We start from the raw sequence: 21,219 nt of genomic DNA on the forward strand, positions 1-21,219 counted from the left end.
TTAATCCTTTATCCAAGTGTGAGCAAACAAAGTTTGTTCTTGAAAATATCTTCAGGACATGTAAGGTAGTACAACAACTCGTATCAAAGGTGGACCAAGCTAACATCACCATTAGCATCAACGTTACCTTGGTCAACCTTTGCTACGAGTTTCCCGGTGTTGTACTACCTTACCCCAGTCCTGAAGATATTTTCAGGCGCAAACTTTGTTTGCTCACACTTGGATAAAGGATTAAACTAAATTTATTATAGTGCTTAGACTCATCGAGGGAGGTTCTAACATCATTTCAAGAACAACTATTCAACATTCACACAGTATCTATCATACTTTGCCTTGAACTCATTTACAGTTATTGCACCCACAACAGACTCTGGCAGCTTATTCCACTAATTCACTGCTCTCCAAGTAAAAAACCTAGCTTGAACACCCTTGCTAACCACACTCTTGCCCAGATTCCATGGATGGCCCCTAGTCCTCCCACCACCAGTCCTGATCTCAAAAATATCTTCTGAATTAATCCTATAGAAACCCTTCAGTAATTTGAATGTCTCAATCTTATCATCCCTTTTCTGCCTATCAATCAATTTCTGCAACCTACGAATCCTCAACCTGTCCTCATAAGGTTCATTCCATAGACCAGCTATTGTTTTGGTCACTTGTCTCTGGATCCTTTCCACCTCCTCCCCATCAAGAAGAAACTCTGGCACCCAAATCTGGGCACGGTAGTCTAGATGAAGTCTTATCGATGCTCGATATAGAGGAACAATAACCTGTTTGTCTCTACTCGTCAAAGTATTTTTCAGCAACCAAGTGATTTGATGAGCTGATTTAGCCACTTTTGCAATGTGCCCCCTAAACTTCAACTCCCTATCCTCCAACACTCCCAAATCTCTGGCTTCATCAATCTCCTGGAGTACGGTTCCACCAATGTGATATACTGCTGCTAATCTTTTCACTCCAAAATGCATAACCTTACACTTTGCCACATTAAATTGACATCCATTCTACTTAGCCCAGTCCTCCAAACTATCCAAATCATCCTGCAAAATTTTGACATCCTGTGCATTCACTATTGCTCTACTCAACTTTGCATCATCAGCAAACAAATGAACAGTTCCTCTCAGATCCTTTCCTATATCTTTAATGAACAAATTAAACAGTAGTGGTTCAAGAACAGAACCCTGCAGCACACCACTAGTCACAGGCCATCTTTTGGACTCTACTTCTGAATAAACTACTCTCTGATATCTCTCCATCAACCACCCTCCTATCCATCTCACCAACTCTATATCCATCCCCATATGCTGCAGTTTACTGATTAGAATTCCATGTGGTATCCTGTCAAAGGCCTTAGCAAGGTCCAATAGAATCACTGTTAAATCCATTACCCTTATCCAGTTCAGCTGTCACTGTGTTATAAAACATAAGCAAGTTACTGAGGCCTGATCTACCCTTCACAGACCCTTCAAAGACCATGCTGTCCCTCACACAGTATCCCATTTTCATCTATCCAATGCTGTATTTTCTTTTTTCTTCTTGACTATTTTCTCCAAGACCTTGACAATGATTCCTGATATGCTGATTGGTCGGTAATTTACAAGTCTTGGAACCGCCTTTATGCAGTGGAACTATTTTCCCCTCTTTCCATGCCCTCAGGACTAATCCAAACCCCTCAAATTAAACAAAATGGTCAAGGGCACTGACAATTCTTCAGCCACTTCATGTACGACACGAGCTAGTATACCATCCAATCCCACATGTTTGTTGACATTGAGGTTTTGTAATAGACTATTCACCTCCACTTCATTCACCACAATTCCCATATAAGCTGTTGGTTCCATTATTCCTGCAATGTCACAACCTGGATGATATACTCTTGCAAAGTGCTCACTCAGTAATTCCACTATATCAACTAATTCGGTTACCTCCCAACCATCAGAATTCTTTAAATCATTCTGCAATATACATTTTTTTCTTTTACTTGCAACATACCAAAAAAACTGTTTGGGATTCTCTTTAGCCTGTATGGCTAATTTTCTTACATAATCTGCTTTTGCTTTTCTTACCACACTCGGTACCCTTCTGGCCTGTGCTTTATACTGTCCATGTGCCTGCAGGTCACATTTCTCCTTAAATTCCCTCCACAGTTGTTTCTTTTTTTGCAGCTCAAGCTTAATGGTGTTATTCATCCATTTAACCCCTACTTGATTTATTATTCAGACTTCAAACACTTCTTAACTGCCTCCCATGCGCTATCAACATTCAGCCCTTGCAGTTTTACATGCCATGGCACTGAACCAAGCAAACTCCTGAGCTTGTCATACTTACCAGCCCAGTAATTCCATCTGTACCCTGTCTTAATTGAAAATTCCACACATTTAGCCACCTCCCAAGTCAAGAACCTATGATCACTTTCACCAATTGGTGGCAACATGGTCATATTCTTTACAGCCAAATTCTCAGATGCAATTACCAGGTCAAGCACTCTCTGACTCCTAGTATTTTCCATTCATGCTGTCGCAAATAGTTATCCCTTAATAACTGCATAAAATCCAATTTGTTACTCCCATGTGTCCTCTCCTCCTTCCAATCAATGTTATCATAGTTGAAATCCCCCATAATAATTACCCTCCTTCCACTCATTGCTTCTATTTGCTTATGCATACTATCTCCACCATCTATTCCATCACCTGGTCTACAGCAGCACCCAATTGTATATTTTGTTCTGCTAGCCTCAATCTCACACCAAATAGCCTCAAATGTGCTGTTTTCTCTATCCTATAGTTCAACTTCTATTCACCTTGGCTGCAGTTCATCAGCTATCATCAATAACACTCCCCCCCCTCCATTTTATTCTCCCTGTCACTCCTAAACACACTATACCCCCTCACATTCAATCCCACTAGCTATATCATCTTCTGTCAGCCATGATGTTTCACTAATGAGAATAACCTGTGGCCTGCAAGAGCCAATCAAGGCCAAAAATTCTTCCTTCTTGTTCCTAATACTCCTGGCATTAGTATACATGAATTGCAGAAACCCGTTACTCACACCCCTATTTTGATGCCTTATAGTAACTATCCCATTCTGATTTGTTGTCCTTCGTACTTGCTCAGGCATATTATACACGTTCATACACTTAACTGCCTCCCTAAAGTCTGCATATTTACTCTCCTCCTCCCCTTAATAACTCAAGTTTCCCTGATTCTGCACATCCACTTCCACTTCATTCAACAACACTTTTTCAAGTCTCCACACACCAAATCCATTCAAATGCAAACCATCCATCTTATATAAATCCTTTCACCCATCAAACTCATGCCACACATCCACCAACTCCACACCTCTCCTCCTGCATAATCTATCAAAAGCCTTTGAAAAATCTAAGTATATTATTGTGTATCCATCTCCCTTGTCTAATGCAGCTATCACCTTATTTTAGTAATAAGCAGCAGATTACTAAAATATGTCCTTCCTTTAGCAAATCCATGCTGCCCATCAAAGAGAATACCACTCTTGTCAACCCAATTCTGGATTCCAGTTCTCAGTAGCCTCTCCAGCACATTAACTGCAACAACTGACACATGGTCTGGTTAGGGGCCCGATTTGAAGATGTAGATTTGAAGCTCGCCATGGGCATGGATGTTTGCGATTGTCTGTGAAAATGCTAGTGGTGGTAGTGGGCGGTAGATGGCATGGGTGTAGATCAGTGTTTCCCAACCTTTTTGATGTTGAAGACCCCATGTAAAGAACATTAATATGTCGGAGACCCCCCCCCCCTGTAGTGAATGTTAATTCACCAGGCCCCCCATAAAATCCAAAATGGAAATTTTTTATATTTTACATATCATAAAGGTGAAGTAATAAATTACAATTTTACAACACTAAATGTGTCATTTATAACAATGCAATACTGTTATAAATGGAGATATTCGGAAGAATATGAACATATCAACTAAGCCAGGTGTGAGCAACATGATAAGATAAAGTTTAATGAAAATAAATTATCCTACGGATCCCCTCTGAATTACTCGCGGACCCCCGGAGTTCTGCAGACCACAGATTGGGAAACACTGGTGTAGATGATAAGGTTCGCTGTAGTTGTGGATGAGTGGTGGAGATGGAGAATTGTAGTGTAGGTACCCTTCCTCGATGAGTCTTTGAACTTCCTGAAGGTGTCATGTAGTAATACCATAGTAATAATAATAATCATATTGTCATTATTCTGCTGAATATGACTGGAGGGAGCCTGAGTAGTAATATCATGCTGGAGGTTTATTTAATGGAGTATGAGTAGTAATATCCGAAGGGAAAAATGTCAAGCCATAATTTGCAGGAGCTGTGTGAAATTTTCTAAGTGTACAGTTTAACAAAAAATTTATTACTACCTATTTCATGACCTTCCAATGACCTTTAAACAACACCCATGAAAAGTTAAGCAAAGAAGATAGATTTATATATGGAAAAGGTAAACCTTCCAAAATTTCCACATCTACTTCATAAATATGTATAGTCTTTATATAGTTCCAATGCCAAAATATACATCTTTATATGGTCATGTCCATTTTCATTATCAGTGGGCAAAATTATAATTACTTTTCCCTAAGAAACTTACAATGAGCTTATTATTCTGCATTCATTTAACTTTTTGCAATTACATATACTCTTTTCAGATTTCCTGACATCTACAAATCTGACATATTCACAAAAGAGTTGTCAGATCAGTACTAACATAGAGAAAAGAAACACATGTAACTAGTACAAAAATTAGAAAAATTAATGAAACCACTGAGATGAAAACATTAAGAATGATTGAAGGTGAAACAATATTAAACAAAATTAAAAACTTACAAATCTTACTTACAAAGTTAAAAACTTACAATATAGCCAATATATGATTAAACCAAAACTGGAAAGAACTGAAAATTCATATAGAAAGACTACAGGATAACAGATGGACAAAGAAAGTAATGAACTGCATACCAAAGATGAAATAGAAGCAGAGGAAGACTATGGAGAAGATTGGAAGATTTATGATTGGATTATTGATTGGAAGATTGGATGATTTTTGAAAATAATGGTACTACAAAGAACAGGTTTAACAGTGAAGTAAGAAGATATTAGGAGGAATTTACTGCATGGACACTTGAAAGATTTTCCAACGTCTAGAACAAGAAGCCATTTTCAAAAGTTAAAAAAGAAAGTGAGAAATAGGATTTTTTTTTGCATGGAGGGTGGTGAGTGCATGGAATGCAAGAATAAGAAGAGGGTTGTAAGAGTGCAGACAGTAAAGAGGTTTAAGGTATGGTAAAATAGACTTTGTGACACCTATAATGGATTCTGTGATGCACACTTTTACACAATGGAGATCTTATAATAATAATAATAATAATAATAATTCCATAAAAATTATGAAAATAATAACAATAAAGAGTTCTACTTAAATGAATTACATTAAAGATGACATAATCAAAACTTCTAAGAGTTTCTTACTGGCAATATATCTTACATCTCAGTTTTGAAAAAATTAGGAACATCACATGCTAAGTCAATAATCTTGTTTACTATGGCTGAGTCAAGTTCTGGTACTTTTTCTGTGGGCATATAATCAACTTGTAAAGAAAATTTAAGGTATTCTTCTGCCTTTTGTCGATTTTTTACTGCAACTGCAATTCTTTCTGCAAATTTGCAAGGATCTTCAGCAGAAAACATTATATAGATTCTTGGTAACCAAAAGCCTTCTGATGTTTCTAAATCTATAAATATAATAATTAATGCATTACAATATGGTTCAAAAAATGCTACTCATAAAAAGAAGTCAGGTGAAAGTTTTGTTTGCAAAACTTAAAATGTCACTACATAAATATCACTAGTCAATTAAAGGCAATTATGTAAACAGTAATAATAGAAATGTTAATATACCATTTACATGTAAAGGTAATGAATGATATAAGAATTTATTGACTTAATTAGGTCCTAAATACTTCGAACAAAGCTAATCACACTTGACTCTCACCTACAGTGAACTGGTAGGGATCACAGGAATAGGTTGCTATAGTGGATAATTTGTTATAGTGAATTTCTTTTCTACCATCTACCATTTTCTACAAATTTGTTATGATAGCATTTGCTGTAGTAAGAGTTTATTGCATCTAGTACAGCACTGCTGATCATTTCTAAATAGCTTGCAATTATCAGATTTCATAATAAATTAAATATTATTAGTGGTGCAGGAAGTGAAAATAAGAATATTTGAAGAAAGCAATACTGGATAGCATTTCCAGAGCTGGGAATGCTGTTTGCTGAACAGTACATAAAGCATGTACCCGATTTATCCAGTACAGCTGGAAATGCTGTACTGGATAAATCAGGTACCAGCTAACTGGCTGAATAGCATTATTAAGCAGAAGCTGCATAAAAGAGAAAAACAGGATTAAAGAAGAAATATGATGAGCAAGTTCATGAGCTATAAAAAGCATGGTAGAAGAGTGATTACAATGACACATATAATTTGCAAAAATCTATAATGATCAGATGAACTTGAAAGAGTCCTCTATTATTTGGTTCTAGTTTCATATCCATATTGCAATTAATTTAATATTTAAAAAAATGAAATTGAGCACAAATATATGGCTTGGATGAATGTTTGTGGAAGTAAAGAAGGATTGCGCATGTGTGTGTCTGATGTGGAGTGGTTTCAGGAGCGCAAGAGAGTTTTTAAATGGTCTGACTGCAATTAATTTACTGAAATATCAAGAATTTATGTAGGTTTTTGTTATTCCACTATAGACATGGAAACAATATTCTATGCCAACATGGGTTTCTAAATAGTAAGCAATTTTTCTTGAGAAAGATTCTGGAACAGAAGAGAAAGTCCATAACTTTGAATGCTGAATTACCAATAACTGAAATATACACACTTTGAATGAAGCCTATGAAGTTTTTCATAAACTCCTTTAAAATCACAGATCTTAAAGGAGTTCATGAAATTTCATAGGGAAGACAAACATGCTTTGCCCTTAATGTAGTGCCACAAGAAAAAGGTTCTGTTCATATCATATCAAGGTACTGAGGTGAAGCAGACAGGAAACAAGCAACAAATACAGAAAAGAGAGAAAGATGCACCGTGACAGACCAGTATTTCCTAATTGGATGCTGTACATTGTCCATTTAAAGTTTTACCATCTTAGTAAGTCATCTTTGCACCCTTTCTAATATATCCTCATCAACAGTAAAAATAACATAGGAAATCTGTAAATGGTAGCTGCCAGCAGAGGATGAAATGAGAAGCAGATATTGATGCAAGGTGAAAAAAAAAAGTATTTTTAATATTATTATTATTATGTAACACCTCCAGGGAGTCCAAAGACTCATCGAGGCTTTAGACTCCCTGGAGGACATCTACCTTCAACTTTCCATCTGCACCACTCACTCCACCAACTGCGACTACCTTCATCATCTACACCAACGGCATCTACCGCTGACCACCACTCCTAGTATATTCACAAACAATCACAAACATCCATGCCCATGGCAGGATTCGAACGTGCAGCCTGTGGAGGGCAGATATGCTAACCACTCGGCCAACCAGCCTGGCATAAAGAGATGTTTTTGCATATCATAAAGGGATGTTTTTATGTATCTATACAATACCTACTTTTTAACTTGTGTGACTGTCTGTTTGTATAATTTTTGTAGATGTTATATGTGACATAGCAGAGAATTATATAGCATGCTTGGATTCTCATTAAATAAAAAAATGGCTGATGAGATATGGGACTGTATATACGAGTTCTGTTGAATAAGTAAAAAGACTAATTTTACTGTCGTGAAACCACTCATCACAATATTAATTTCTGCAGAATAAAGAAATTAATATTGTGAATGTTAATACAGACAGTATTAAAATTGATACTGTCTGTATTAACAAAAGAGGTTGATAGATGGCGTATACAGGCTGATGTACCAGAGTCACGTGACTAAACGCAAGCTTGTTTCGACACGCCTACGAGCTGCGACCAGCCAATGAAATTGAAGCATCCTTGGAACAGCATTATGTGATTAAATTTTGTGTGCATTTGCAAAAATCAGCATCGGACACCTTTTAACATGATACGCGAAGCTTTCCACGATGAAGCAATGTCGAGGGCAAGTGTTTTTCGCTGGCATAAAACTTTTAAGCAAGGCAGGCAAAATGTGGAAGATCTTGAACGTGAGGGAAGACCTTCAACGTCCATCACAGAGACAATGATCAACACAGCAGCGATTATTATCATCAAGGAGGATCGCAGAATCACAGTATGCCAGCTGCATGTTGTCCTGAATATTTCTGTGGGAAGTGTTCACTCAATCATGGCTGAACATTTGGGACTGAAACGTGTTTGTACCCAATGGATTCCCAAACTCTTGACACCGGAGCAAATGCAGCATCAAGTGGATGTGTGCACAGAATGGAAAGAAAGACTGGAACAAGAAGGCGACAACTTCTTAAAATGCATCATTACAGCAGATGAAACTTGGTTGTATCACTATGACCCTACAATGAAACAACAAAGCAGTGAATGGAAGCATCTGTCTTCGCCTACTCCCATGAAAGCAAAAACTGAAAAATCAGCTGGTAAAGTTATGACCATAATGTTTTTTGACTACGAAGGCATTGTTTACCAACACGCTGTAGAACACGGGAATACTGTAAACGGCTCATACTATGCAGACGTTTTACGGACAATGGTACAGCACGTCAAAAGGAAGTGTCCATTGCTGAAGAATGTCTTCTTATTGTACCACGATAATGCAAGGCCACATATTGCTGGTTGTGTAGTGGACGTTTTGCAGAAGAACAACATACATATCCTACCACACCCTCCATAGAGTCATGATCTCGCACCGTGCGATTTCTGGTTGTTTCCTCAGCTCAAAAAACCACTAAGAGGCTGCCATTTCGAAACCAACAAAGCATGTGTAAAAGCTGTGGAGGGAGTTTTGAAAGAACTCTCAAAAAAAGGACTTTCACATGTGTTTAAGAAGTGGACGCAACATTAGGAGAAATAAATTGTGTCTCACGGTAGTTACTTCAAAAAAGACCATGTAAATGATGAAGATTAAAGGTAATCTGTTTTCTGTATAAATATAGTCTTATAACTTATTGAACAGCCTATATATATGCATATGGGGATATGTGTATATGCACATGAAATTCAGGTAGCAGGAAGCACTGGTTAACTTCTGTGTCACTGTCTCTGCTTTTGCAACAGCAGAAGTAGTTATTTGGAAATGGATAAGTACCAATATATAGATACAACTAGTCTGTTTGTGGATTAGGAGAATAGGAAAGAGGTGCTGATGGATTTAACTAAAGGAGTGCGGCAGAGTGAGATGTTTGACAGATAGCGTAGAGTGTGTGTGAGTGAATATCGGGTGGAAGCAGCATGTGTGGCAAAAGAAATAGTGGTGTTTAAAAAGGAAATGGAAGACATGAAGATTACATTGGAGAGGTTATCTGGAGAGATTACTAGATTTGAGATATTCAATGGGTTAAGGAGAAAAAGAATATGTATGAGAGAGAGATGAGATAGAGAGTGTGAGGAAGTAGAAAGAATTAGAGAGATTAGTGAGAAAAATATAAATATCACTGTGAGGAATGGATGTATAGAATTCAATGATTTAGGGCATATATAGTAGTCAGAACCATCAAAACCAACAAAGCAACTAAGTTACTACCCATGAGCAGCAAGTTTTGAGCGAAGGAAAAATTGAAAATCCTTAAAAATTAATAATTGAATATATTTTATTATTTTTTTGCCCGGTTGGAAAAAGAATTGTTACGGGAACAGATCCACAAGACACAAAAAAAACTTAGCATCTACCCAAGCCAAAATTTTACAACTAAAATTAGAGCTACCCAGCTATGTTAATCCTGAGATTCGGGATATTTTAGACAAAATTACAGATTTTGTCTAAAATTTTGTCTAAAAGATTTTGTCTAAAAAAATAAGCACCTATTACTCAAATACAAGGGAAAATTAATAAGGAAGTTTCAAGCAGTAAAACAACAAGAAAGCACAAGACAATCAAGATGTCATACCTAAAGGAGCAGCCAATCACCCACAAATGAAGTTAGAAGTAACCAGCCACCATTGGACCACAGCCTGGTTATCAACAAATCAAACTACAACCTCACCACAAGGCGAACTCTTGCTGCCAGAAAAAGGCCTAAACTACACCACTGCGCCAGGGTCAGTAAACAAACTAAATATTAGTTATCATATCGAGAGAGGTCTAAGGTCCCTCCCCGCCAATCTAGCTGACAAAATACATCTGGAAACATCATGCATACTAAACTCAAACAAAAAACTAAGCAGCAACCTGAACAAAACAGAAAAACTGGCCATCAAATCCTTAAAATATAACAAGGACATTATTATCACAAAACCAGATAAAGAGAATGCTACTGTTGTTTTAGATCGGACAACCTACATAGAAAAAATGAACCATTTGGTATCAGACCACAACACCTACCAAATGGTAAACTGTAACCCCACAAAACATATAAAAATAAAACAACTAAATTGATTAAATCCATTAACTCATGGCCCAGAAGAAACCATCAAAAAACTAATACCTTATTATGCCAGCGTGCCCAGAATTTATGGCCTGCCAAAAATACACAAAACAAACACACCACAACAATTGTTGAAGGAATCGACAGTCCAAATTACCACTTAGCCAAAAAATTAGTGGCCACACTCAAGGAATTGGTAGGTCATTCCCCTTCCTACATAAAAAATACAACATTTCATAAAGAAAATTAAAAACATTACACTCAACGACCAAGATTTATTAGTAAGCTTTGACATAACCACCCTTTTCACCAATGTCCCGATTAATGATACTATTATACTCCTACAGAACATATTTCCACACGACATCACAGCCGTCTTTGCCCATGTACTCTGCTCCGGATATTTTGTGTGGCAAAACAATGTTTACCACATGAAATATTCGAAAAGTAGGTACAGCCATGGGCTCACCACTTTCAAACTCCCCAATAGCTAACTTATATATGGAAGACTTTGAGCAACAAGCTCTAGAGTAAACATGCCTAAAGCCCAAAATCTGCTCTGATACATCGATGATATTTTTGACATTTGGCCCCACAGCAGCGAAGCACTAAATACATTCCTTAGCCACCTGAACAAACAACACAAATGTAACCAATTCACCATTGAAATTGAAAAAACAACTCTCTTCCTTTCCTAGATACACTCGTCTTCCCTCAGGCTGTCTCTCCTTCTCAGGCTACCGCAAACTTACACACATAGGCCAGTACATACACAAAAATTCAAACCACCACCCAACACAAAAACTAGGTGTTATAAGCACCCTTAAACACAGAGCTCAAACTACTTATTCAAATGAGCAAGCTCTAAACCAGGAATACGAGATCATCAACCATACATTTATAAAAAATGGATACAGTAAAAAACTATTCACAAAATCCTCCACTAAAAACAAAAAAGATTTCAAGAATGACATTGCTATACCTCGCATTAAAGGTATTTTGGAAAAAATAGACAGAACATTACATAAAAGGAATATCAAAACCACCTTCAAACCCCCAACAAAATCAAGACACCTACTCAGTTCTTCCAAAGATCTTCTTCCACACCTAGCCCACCCAGTGATTTACAAAATACAATGCACATGTAACCTACCATACATAGGGGAAACATGGCAAACCATCCCAATTAGGAAGGATGAACACAAACAACACATTAAATACCTCCATTTTGGAAAAACCGGCCTTTCAGACCATGCACTTCAGACATACCACAGAATTGATTGGAAAGGTATCAAGTCTCTACACTGCACCAAAACCTGGTTCGAGAGGAAATTTAAAGAAGCATGTGAAATGCTCAAACACAATCCTAACCTGAACAAAAATGAAAGTCTAACCATTCCAAGAATGTGTAGGACCCATTTGCAACCATTATAGCAACCAGAAGAAGACCTGGTGAAGTGTTTTTTTTTTTTTTTTTTTAAACATTCAATAGCAACCTGAACTGTACAAGTCCAAAAGAAAATCTTAGTATAGCAACCTGAACTGTACAAGTCCAGAAGAAAAATCTTACAACAGGAGGACTTTAGCAGGGTTTAGTGTATTTTTTTTTTACCACTAGAGGTCAGGCTAAGTAAAAGATCAGTTAACAGCACAGATTCAATTTACTTTTGTAGAGTGCAAGAGCATTTAACTTGTTTTCATATACACATGTATTTTTCTGATGATGACCTCAATACAGGGGTCGAAATGCCAATTGTTATTTTATTAATAATAAGTAAAATAATCGTTTCAACACATATGTTTTGTTTCCTAAATTCGTAAATATGAATATATTTTATTGTTATATTTTATTTTATTAATAAAATAAAATTTTATTAATATTTTAAACATTCAGAATGGGTTTAATAAAATGATCATTATAATACACACACTCATGAACATTCTGATAGGGATTTTTTATTTGTTTCCAATCACTTATAAAAATATGTTCAGAATGGCAGAATTTGCCATCATTTGGTATCAACTAATTGTTATTATTATTAACACTGGATCTCCATGGAGTCAAAGACTCATTATGGGAGGTACACACTGTTACAAAAAAGCACATCAAACCACATTTCAAACTCATTCAATGTATCTGCATTCATCACAATCTAGGCAATGCATTCCAATCACCAACCACTCTCCATGAAAAGAACCTGCTCCTTATGCCTCTACTCACACTGTCTCCTTATACAAATTCAAAGGATGTCCCCTTGCTATATCCCCTTTCCTCATTGTACAAAAAATCTCTTCCTCATTAATCCAGTAACAACACTTTACAACTTAAATGTCTCAATCATATCTCCTCTCTTCCTCTTATTCACAAAGCCTTGCAAACTGCATTCCCTCAATTTGTCTTCATATCCCACAACCCAAAGACCAGTTACTTAGTAAGCCATCTTTGCACCTTTCCAATAAATCCTCATCACCAGGAAAACCAGGGAACCAAATCTGCACAAAAAATCCACGAAAGGCATTATACAATGGAAACAGAGCCTCTTTATTTCTACATGTTAGGGTCCTCCACATCAGTGCATTATCCAAAGTAGCAACTTCACTAAGCAAACCAATAATGACAAGCAGAAACAAGGAGATAGATGTTCTGCTTTGATTAAAACTACTTATTTCTGAATTACTAAACTGCCTGAACTACTTATTCTCAAATTCAATCACCTGGTTTCATGCTTGTTCAAAGAAGTGAAAATTGTAGAAGAGGATTTTTATCTTTTCTCTTTCCATATAGTAGAAAGGGAAAAAATAAAAATAATAAGCCATCCCTAATATCTATAATATGTGAAAGTGTGGCAAGCTAAGAATTTGAGAATGGATATTTTTTACATAGGGTCAAAGCTGTAAAACTGAGAGGAGACCTCCACATAGCCATTAAAGGAATGCAGAGAACCGACCAGGGCTTCTGACCTAATGTAATATCCTCACCTTCTCGTGGTGCACCCTGCTGGGTATCTACTTGGATACTAAATGAACGAGGATGGGCTGGCAATTTGGGATTTAGCTGACCAAATTGCATTCTTATTAGTTAAACCAAAATAAATGATGGTACAACATGACAAAATTTCATGTCGGCTGGGGCATCGCCCGGTTAAACAAGGTCCCGTTGTTTTCGCCAGGGAACCAGGGCGAACAGCGAAAAGTCAGCTACTGAAACAAATCTGAAAACAAACCCAACTCAACATCACCAGAGTTAAAGATCAGTACTATCAACGTAAGAAGCCTGAATGGCAAAGAAATGGAGCTAACTGAGGAATTAGATAATTAGATAAGCTGAGATAATTAGATAGGGGTGACTGAAACAAAAAAGACCAAAACTGGTGAGATCTTTCTGAGCAATAAATACAAAATGTTATATTCAGGCAATGACAATCAAGGAAAAGAAGGAGTAGCCATAGTATTCAACACAAAATACGAGGCTAATCTTCTTGAATGGCAGTCGGTCTCAAGTAGAGTAATGTGGGCAAATATGAGAATGGAGAACTGGACAATGAGACTTATTTGTGCCTACGGTCCCACAGAAGGTTCTACTAAGGTAGAAGTGGAGGAATTTTTTGAGGCTTTCCAAAAAGCAACTGACACAATAAAAAAGGAAAAGTTGGTCCTTGTTGGGGATCTAAATAGCAGAGTAGGAAATGATTGTGAGACATACAAAAATATTTTAGGAAAATTTGGAGAAAAGAGCAAAGCTAATAATAATGGTAAATATCTGTTGGATTTCTGCTCAGGACATGGACTGGTTATTACTAACACCATGTTCCAACATAAAAATGTGCACAAATTCACATGGAGAAAAGAGGCAAGGAATAAGAAAAGTCTCATTGACTATGTTATTGTTGACAGTGATGTTTTCTCCCTGGTGCAGGACACCAGAGTGTACAGAGGATTTGAAATTGGAAGTGATCACTATTTAGTCTTGAGCAGGATAAAATTGAATTTCATATTGAAAAGAATAACATGTAAGAAAGTTTTAAAACGAATAAAAGTTGAGCAGCTCTCAGATGTGAACTGTAGACTAAAATATACAAAGATTATTGAAGAAAAAATGAAAGAGTTTGAGAACAGGAATCAAACCTTGGAGATTCAGTGGCAAACTCTGAAGAAAACATTGATTGATTCTGCCAGAGAGGCATGTGGTGAGGTTGTCTACAAGGATAAAAAAATCAGAACTCCCTGGTGGACACAGGAAGTTAAAGAGGCAGTGAAGGAAAAGAAGAAAGCATATCAAAAGTTCCTATCAAATAAGTCAGCTTGTGCTCTTAGAGAATATAGAAACAAATGCAAGAATGATGGTAAACACTGTGTAAAACTAGCTAAACAAAAGTCATGGGAGGACTTTGGCAAGAATATAGAAAATAAATATCAAGAAGGTGGCAAAATATTCTGGAGGTTGTTGAAGAAGCTTAGGAATGGAGGAAAAAGTGCTGTAAAAGGAGTTAGAGATGATAAAGGTGACATGAAAACTGGAGAAAAAGATATCCTTGAAGTATGGATTAATTACTTTGAAAAACTGCTAAATGAAACAAGCTGTGATGACAGCACAGTGGAAAAAAACACTGACCAGGCATGCAGGCAGGAATACATATCCATACTTGAAGTAGAAAAAGCCATCAAAGGCTTTAAATGTGGAAAGGCAGCAGGCATAGATGATATTAGACCAGAAATGCTGAAGTATGGTGGTATAAGAGTCTTACAGTGGCTGCACTGCATAGTTCAGAAAGCCTGGACAGAGGGACGAATTCCCGATGATTGGAGTAGAGCTCTCATAGTACCCATATATAAAAAGGGAAATAAAACTGAATGTGAGAATTACAGAGGTATTTCCCTACTAAGTGTTCCTGGCAAGATCTATGCAAGTATACTTGAGAAACGGTTGAGAAGAATTGTGGAAGAAAAGCTTGGTGAAGAACAAGCTGGATTCAGGCCAAACAGAGGCTGTCAGGATCAGATCTTCATTTTATGAAAAATAGTCGAGAAAGCATGGGAATATAACAAAGATCTGTATTTAAGTTTTGTCGATTTGGAAAAGGCATATGATAAGATGCCAAGAGAGAGAAGCTATTCAATACGCTGCAGTTATATGGTATCAATGGGGCATTATATCAAGCAATCTTCTTCTGGTTCCCATCTGCCATACGGCCGCAGGAGGGTAGCTAAATGCTACCATTCTAGGGAGAGATGATTATGAGCAAGGTGATTTCACGTTGCCTTCCTTGCCGTAAGTATTTATGACTGTAACCTGTGTGTTCAGGGGGCCGGTTTGCCTGCTTGCGGGATGAAAAACCCCAGATAAACTGGCGGAAAAAACCCTGCTGCCCACGCCCAAGACCGGCTAACTTGGCTATGGCTGAGGAAGATCCTTAAGCTCCTCACGTCGTGGACGGGAATAGAACCTAGGACACTCCTTCCCCAGGCATATGGTTGCGAAGCACAAAGCCACTAGGCTAAGCGGATATCAAGCAATACTTAGTCTTTATTTGAGTTTTAAGTCAGCAGTTAGAATTGAAGGAAGTACAGGAAGATGGTTTAATGTTAAATCTGGTGTGAGCCAAGGATGTACATTATCCCCTCTGTTATTCATTATCTATATGGATCACATTATGAAGGAAAGTGGTATTAAACATGATATCAAAATTGGAGATGTTAATGTCAGCTCTTTGCTTTATGCGGATGATGTTATACTTCTAAATAAATCCACTACAAGTCTGCAAGATTCTCTGACTAAATTGAATAGCTGTTGTAATAGATATGGTATGAAGGTCAGCAATAAAAAGACAAAGACAATGAAAATAGGCAGAATCATTAAAAATGTCAACTGTGTTGTGAATGGAGAACCTGTGGAACAAGTAAAACATTTCAGCTACTTAGGCATGATTTTTACTGAAGATGGTAAATTAAATATAGAAATAGAGAACAGAATCAGCAAAGCTGGTATGGTGGGAAGTCAATTGAATAAATTCATATGGAATAAGAGAAAAATTAGTCGGAACACTAAATGAGCTGTATACAAGACAGTGTTCAAACCAGTTTTAACTTATGGATCTGAGAGCTGGGTCAGAAGTAAAACACTTGACCAAAGACTAGAGACCGCAGATATGAGAGTCCTGAGAAAGATTAGAGGCATGAACAGATGGCATCAATGGCAATATCATATTAAAAACGAGGATATTAGGAAAGAACTTGACATTGTCATCATCCAGGAATGCGTTAGCAGAGCTAATCTCAGGTGGTATGGTCACCTAAACAGAATGGGTGAGGAAAGATTAGCAAAACAAGTGTTCTCTGCCAGTTTGGCAGCAAAACGACCCAGAGGAAGACCAAGGTATAGGTGGATTGATACGGTACAAAGTGCCTTAGACGATAGAAATATAAGATCTGATAATGTTGGAGTCTTGACAAGTAACAGACTGATTTGGAGGAAAATTGTAGATATGAAGTTAGTAATGATATAATTTTTTCATGTAGTACTATCATATCCTGTACACCTCTTTTGGGTACATGGCAGGAATTTGATGATGATGATGATGAATATTTTTTACATTTAGAATGATTGGTGAATGGAATGCATAGCTGGAAGATGTCAGTGAAAGTGAAAATAAATTTAAGATACAATATGACTACTTGTAACTTGATGAGAGACCGCCTAATGAACACAGTGACTCTATGGAGGTCTAGTACTCATTTAAATATATATATATATATATATATGAATAAGCTTTAATGACTGATACAAAGAAATACTGATACTCAATATCTTCAGGTATCACAGGCAAAGAATTATACAAAAAATGACAGAGACATGAAAAATTACATCAACAGATTTAGTATAAAGGACAATAGTACATTTATAAACAGGAATGCGAGCTTGAGTTCCAATTAAAGTTGACTACGTGCATGAGCTGCCAAGAGTGTGCCAATACTGAACAGTGGAAATGTGTGCATCAGAGAGATTGACGCTAAGGCTTCAATTAATATGGGATGAATCTAGAGAAATTTCTCTAGATTCGATGATCTTTCTTTTGAGTTCATCATGACATACATAGATATTAGAAGTTTTTGGCCAGTCTACGAGGTGTTGATCTGAGTTAACAGAGAAGAGAACGTGCCTAGAGAGAGCGCTGGCTCTGGTCCTATTGTAGGAAATGTGTCTCTGGTGTTCTTCCATATGCAAAAGGATGGATTTAGCTGTCTGGCCCTAATATGGTTTTCCACATTCACACAGAATCTTGCAGACTCCTGGATACTGAGTAGGGAGATGTTTCACTTTAGGTTTACTTGGTATGGAGCAAAGTTTTGGAAACGTAGTGAAGCAAGTTCTGATGTTGAATTTCTTAAGAATTTTTGCTAGTTTTGGGGAGAGAGAGATGATGTATGGCAACGAAATAAAAGCTCTTGGGGGAGAAGAATCTTCAGTAGCAGTAGAGCGATGGAAAGAGAGAAATTTATCAATCTTTTTCAGAGAGAAACCATTGTTGACAAAAGTCCTTTTAATTAAATGGAATTCATTTTAACTTTCTGTTTCATCTGTAAGTAAAGATCTGGCTCTATGTGCCAGGGTTGAAATAATACCAAACTTTTCCAGAGGGTAGTTATAGGAAGAGGCATAAAGGTATCTGTCCGTGTGAGTCGGTTTTCTAAAAATTGAGATTTTGATATTTTCAGTGTATCTCATAAGTTTTAAGTCTAGAAAGGAAAGACAGTCATTGGATTCCAGTTCGAAGGTAAAATTGATATTTTCATGAAACTTGTTGAGGTGGTCTAGAAACAAATTGAGGTTGTTGATACCGTGTTCCCAGATAAGGAATATATCGTCTATATAACGATACCAAATTTTTGGTTTAAGAGTAGATGAATTAATTGCTTTTTCTTCAAAATCCTTAAGAAGTATATCGGCAAGAATTGGAGAGAGCGGACTGCCCATAGTCAATCCTGAGTTTTTTTGTAGATCTTTTTTTTGAATTTGAAGTATCCTGAATTTACACAGTGAGAGAGTAAGGAAAAGAATTTCTTAGATAGTTTGTTCTGGAGAAGAAGGAGAACTTCTTGAGTAGGTACATTCGTGAAGAGAGAAACTATATCAATTCGGCTGATCAACTAAATTGATTCGGCTGGTTTTGTGTCAAAAATCAAAGACATCAAACTTAACAAATCAGATTTAATGGCAATCTCTCTGAAGCACACATTGCCATATTGGGGCACTTGTGACAGCTAACGCACGTAGTCAACTTTAATTGGAACTCAAGCTCGCATTCCTGTTTTTAAATGTACTATTGTCCTTTATACTAAATCTGTCGATGTAATTTTATCATTTCTCTGTCATTTTTCGTATAATTCTTTGCCTGTGATACCTGAAGAAATTGAATCATTCAACGAAACTAGTTGTATCTTAATATTAAACCTGTGTTTTTCATTCTCGGTATATAGTCATTCAAACTAATTTTTTATAATATTTTCTACCAAGTAAAGATGAACAATAATATATTATATATATATATATATATATATATATATGTTGCAAGCGAACATAGTGGTAGATTGGAGCTGTGCTAAAAAAAGAAGGTGTGTTTATAATCAGTGTATAGTGGTGCAGCATTTTATTGCAAATTGTACTGCATTTTTTCACTTTCAATACCAGTGTCCTTCAGTAGTGTTGTCATTGGAATTTTTTGTTGGTTACATTGTGTTCTGCTAGTTGTTTGTTCATACAGCTTCTGCTTCTGAAAATGATGTCCATAAAGAAATGCACATTAGCAGCAAGTAAGGCTTCAGTATGAAGGTCAAGCACTGCCCATGGATTTTTAGCAGTGGATGCATTGCTAAAAATTGCTATATATATATGCACTAAAAATGTGAAAGATTTGTGGACTGTTTGGGCAAACAAAAGTGTCTTGATAGATTACAGCAATTAGAAATATGAGCAAGAACTGGGACCATAGTAGAAGAGCTTAGGTAAGAGTTCTCAAAAATAAAAAAGTGAAATGAAATAGTTGGAAGAGGATAGTAAACATCTAAAGAACAGATTGGCTGATGAGAATTAGAAGGAGGAAGTTAGTCTTATGAAGAAAGAGTCAAAGGATATTCATATATCATTGTATGGGTACTCAATCATTAGAGATGTGATGACTAATAAAGTACTCAAAACATGCTTTCCCTGGTGAAACAACAAAGCAAATAACTGATGTTGCAGAAAAGGAAAGACCAAGTGTCAAAATTAGTCATAGATGTGGGCACAAATGATTTAGTTGGGGGGGGGGGGGGGGGGGGGGAAAGAACGCCAATAGAGACTTGAGACAATTGTTCGGGCAGGTAAAGAACAATAGTTGTTGGAAAAGTCATATGCGTGTTACCTAGATATGACAACAATGAATTGAGAAGGAGAGCAGAGATAATGAATAGAAAGATAGCTGAGTTGTGTGAAACAAAGCGTTTCAAGTGTAAATCTGTGGAGTCAGTTTGAATGTTGTTTATTATTTTAACGGTATAATAGAACACAGAAACTAAGTAAATAATTAATTTATTGACTTGATGCTGATATTTCGCTGGTATTATAACCAGCATCTTCAGAGCACAAAAACACTGTTTGTCACAATACGCGAGACTAAAACAACATGGTGTACTTAACCAAAATTGTAGCAGCAACACAAAGACTAGAGTCCTGATTTTGGCGCCCTCTATCTGGAAAAAAAAAAAAAAAAAAAAAAAAAAGAAGAAAAAAAACGCTATCATATATTACTAGAGTCCTAGAAAAGTGCTAGTTTTTTCTTAATATGACTGCCTCCCAGATCTTCGGCAAGTTAATACAGCCATATTTGTTGAGATTTGGAGTGTGTTTTAGGGCTTCAGTCGCCTCTAAGAACAATCTCTCTGATTTATATGGGTTTCTGTGTAATACTTTTGTGTTTTTCCAGTTGATCCTGTGTGCAGGGGTATCCAGAGCATGGTCTGCTAGGCCCGACTTCCCATAATGATATTTCCGGACGTATCGTTTATGTTCGCTGATGCGGATATTCACAGTTCTTCCTGTTTGACCGTAGTAGGCTTGATTGCATGAGCAGGGTACTTGGTAGACTCCTGGATGTGATAAAGGAGGAATGCTGTCCTTGGGTGAGCAGATGAGGGTGGCTAATTTGCTACATGGTCTGAATGTGGTGCGTAGTTTATGTTTATTGAGGATTCTTGAGATCTTTTCGGATGTGCCTTTAATGTAGGGGATGTGACTGTTTTGTTGTAGTTCTCTGTGGTAGATGGTGGGAGGGGTTTCTTAGGAGTGTTTAGTATTTTGTTTATTTTTTGTGGATTGTAGCCGTTGGCCAAGAAGGTGTGGCGTAAGTGAGTCAGTTCAGCAGTCAGAGCCTTGTCATTTGAACAGATTGCTCTCGCTCTATGGGTTAGCGTTTTTAATATGCCATGTTGTTGAGAAGGATGATGGTGTGATTGTTTGTGTAAGTATCTGCCTGTATGTGTGGGTTTTCTGAAAACTGAAAATGATAAGGAACCATCTGGGAGACGTGTGATGAGTGTATCCAGGAAGGGCACACAGTTGTTGGCTTCCAGTTCCATAGTAAAGTGGATTTTTGGATGTTGGCTATTTAAATGTGCTAAGAATG

General features: G+C 36.9%; 1 protein-coding gene across 1 annotated transcript in view; it reads right to left on the reverse strand.

Moving 5' to 3' along the window:
• Window positions 1-21,219, reverse strand: part of sac (sterile affecting ciliogenesis) — a 515,109-nt gene that overhangs the window by 341,216 nt on the left and 152,674 nt on the right. The window contains exon 5 of the mRNA XM_090399395.1: window positions 5,510-5,756. Coding sequence (XP_090255521.1) covers window positions 5,510-5,756 — 247 coding nt within the window. The remainder of the gene's footprint in view (window positions 1-5,509; window positions 5,757-21,219) is intronic.

Source organism: Typopeltis vanoorti, chromosome 10 (genome assembly GCF_054136105.1).
Source record: "Typopeltis vanoorti isolate ZY-2024b chromosome 10, IOZ_Tvanoo_1.0, whole genome shotgun sequence".
Lineage (NCBI taxonomy): Eukaryota > Metazoa > Arthropoda > Arachnida > Uropygi > Thelyphonidae > Typopeltis > Typopeltis vanoorti.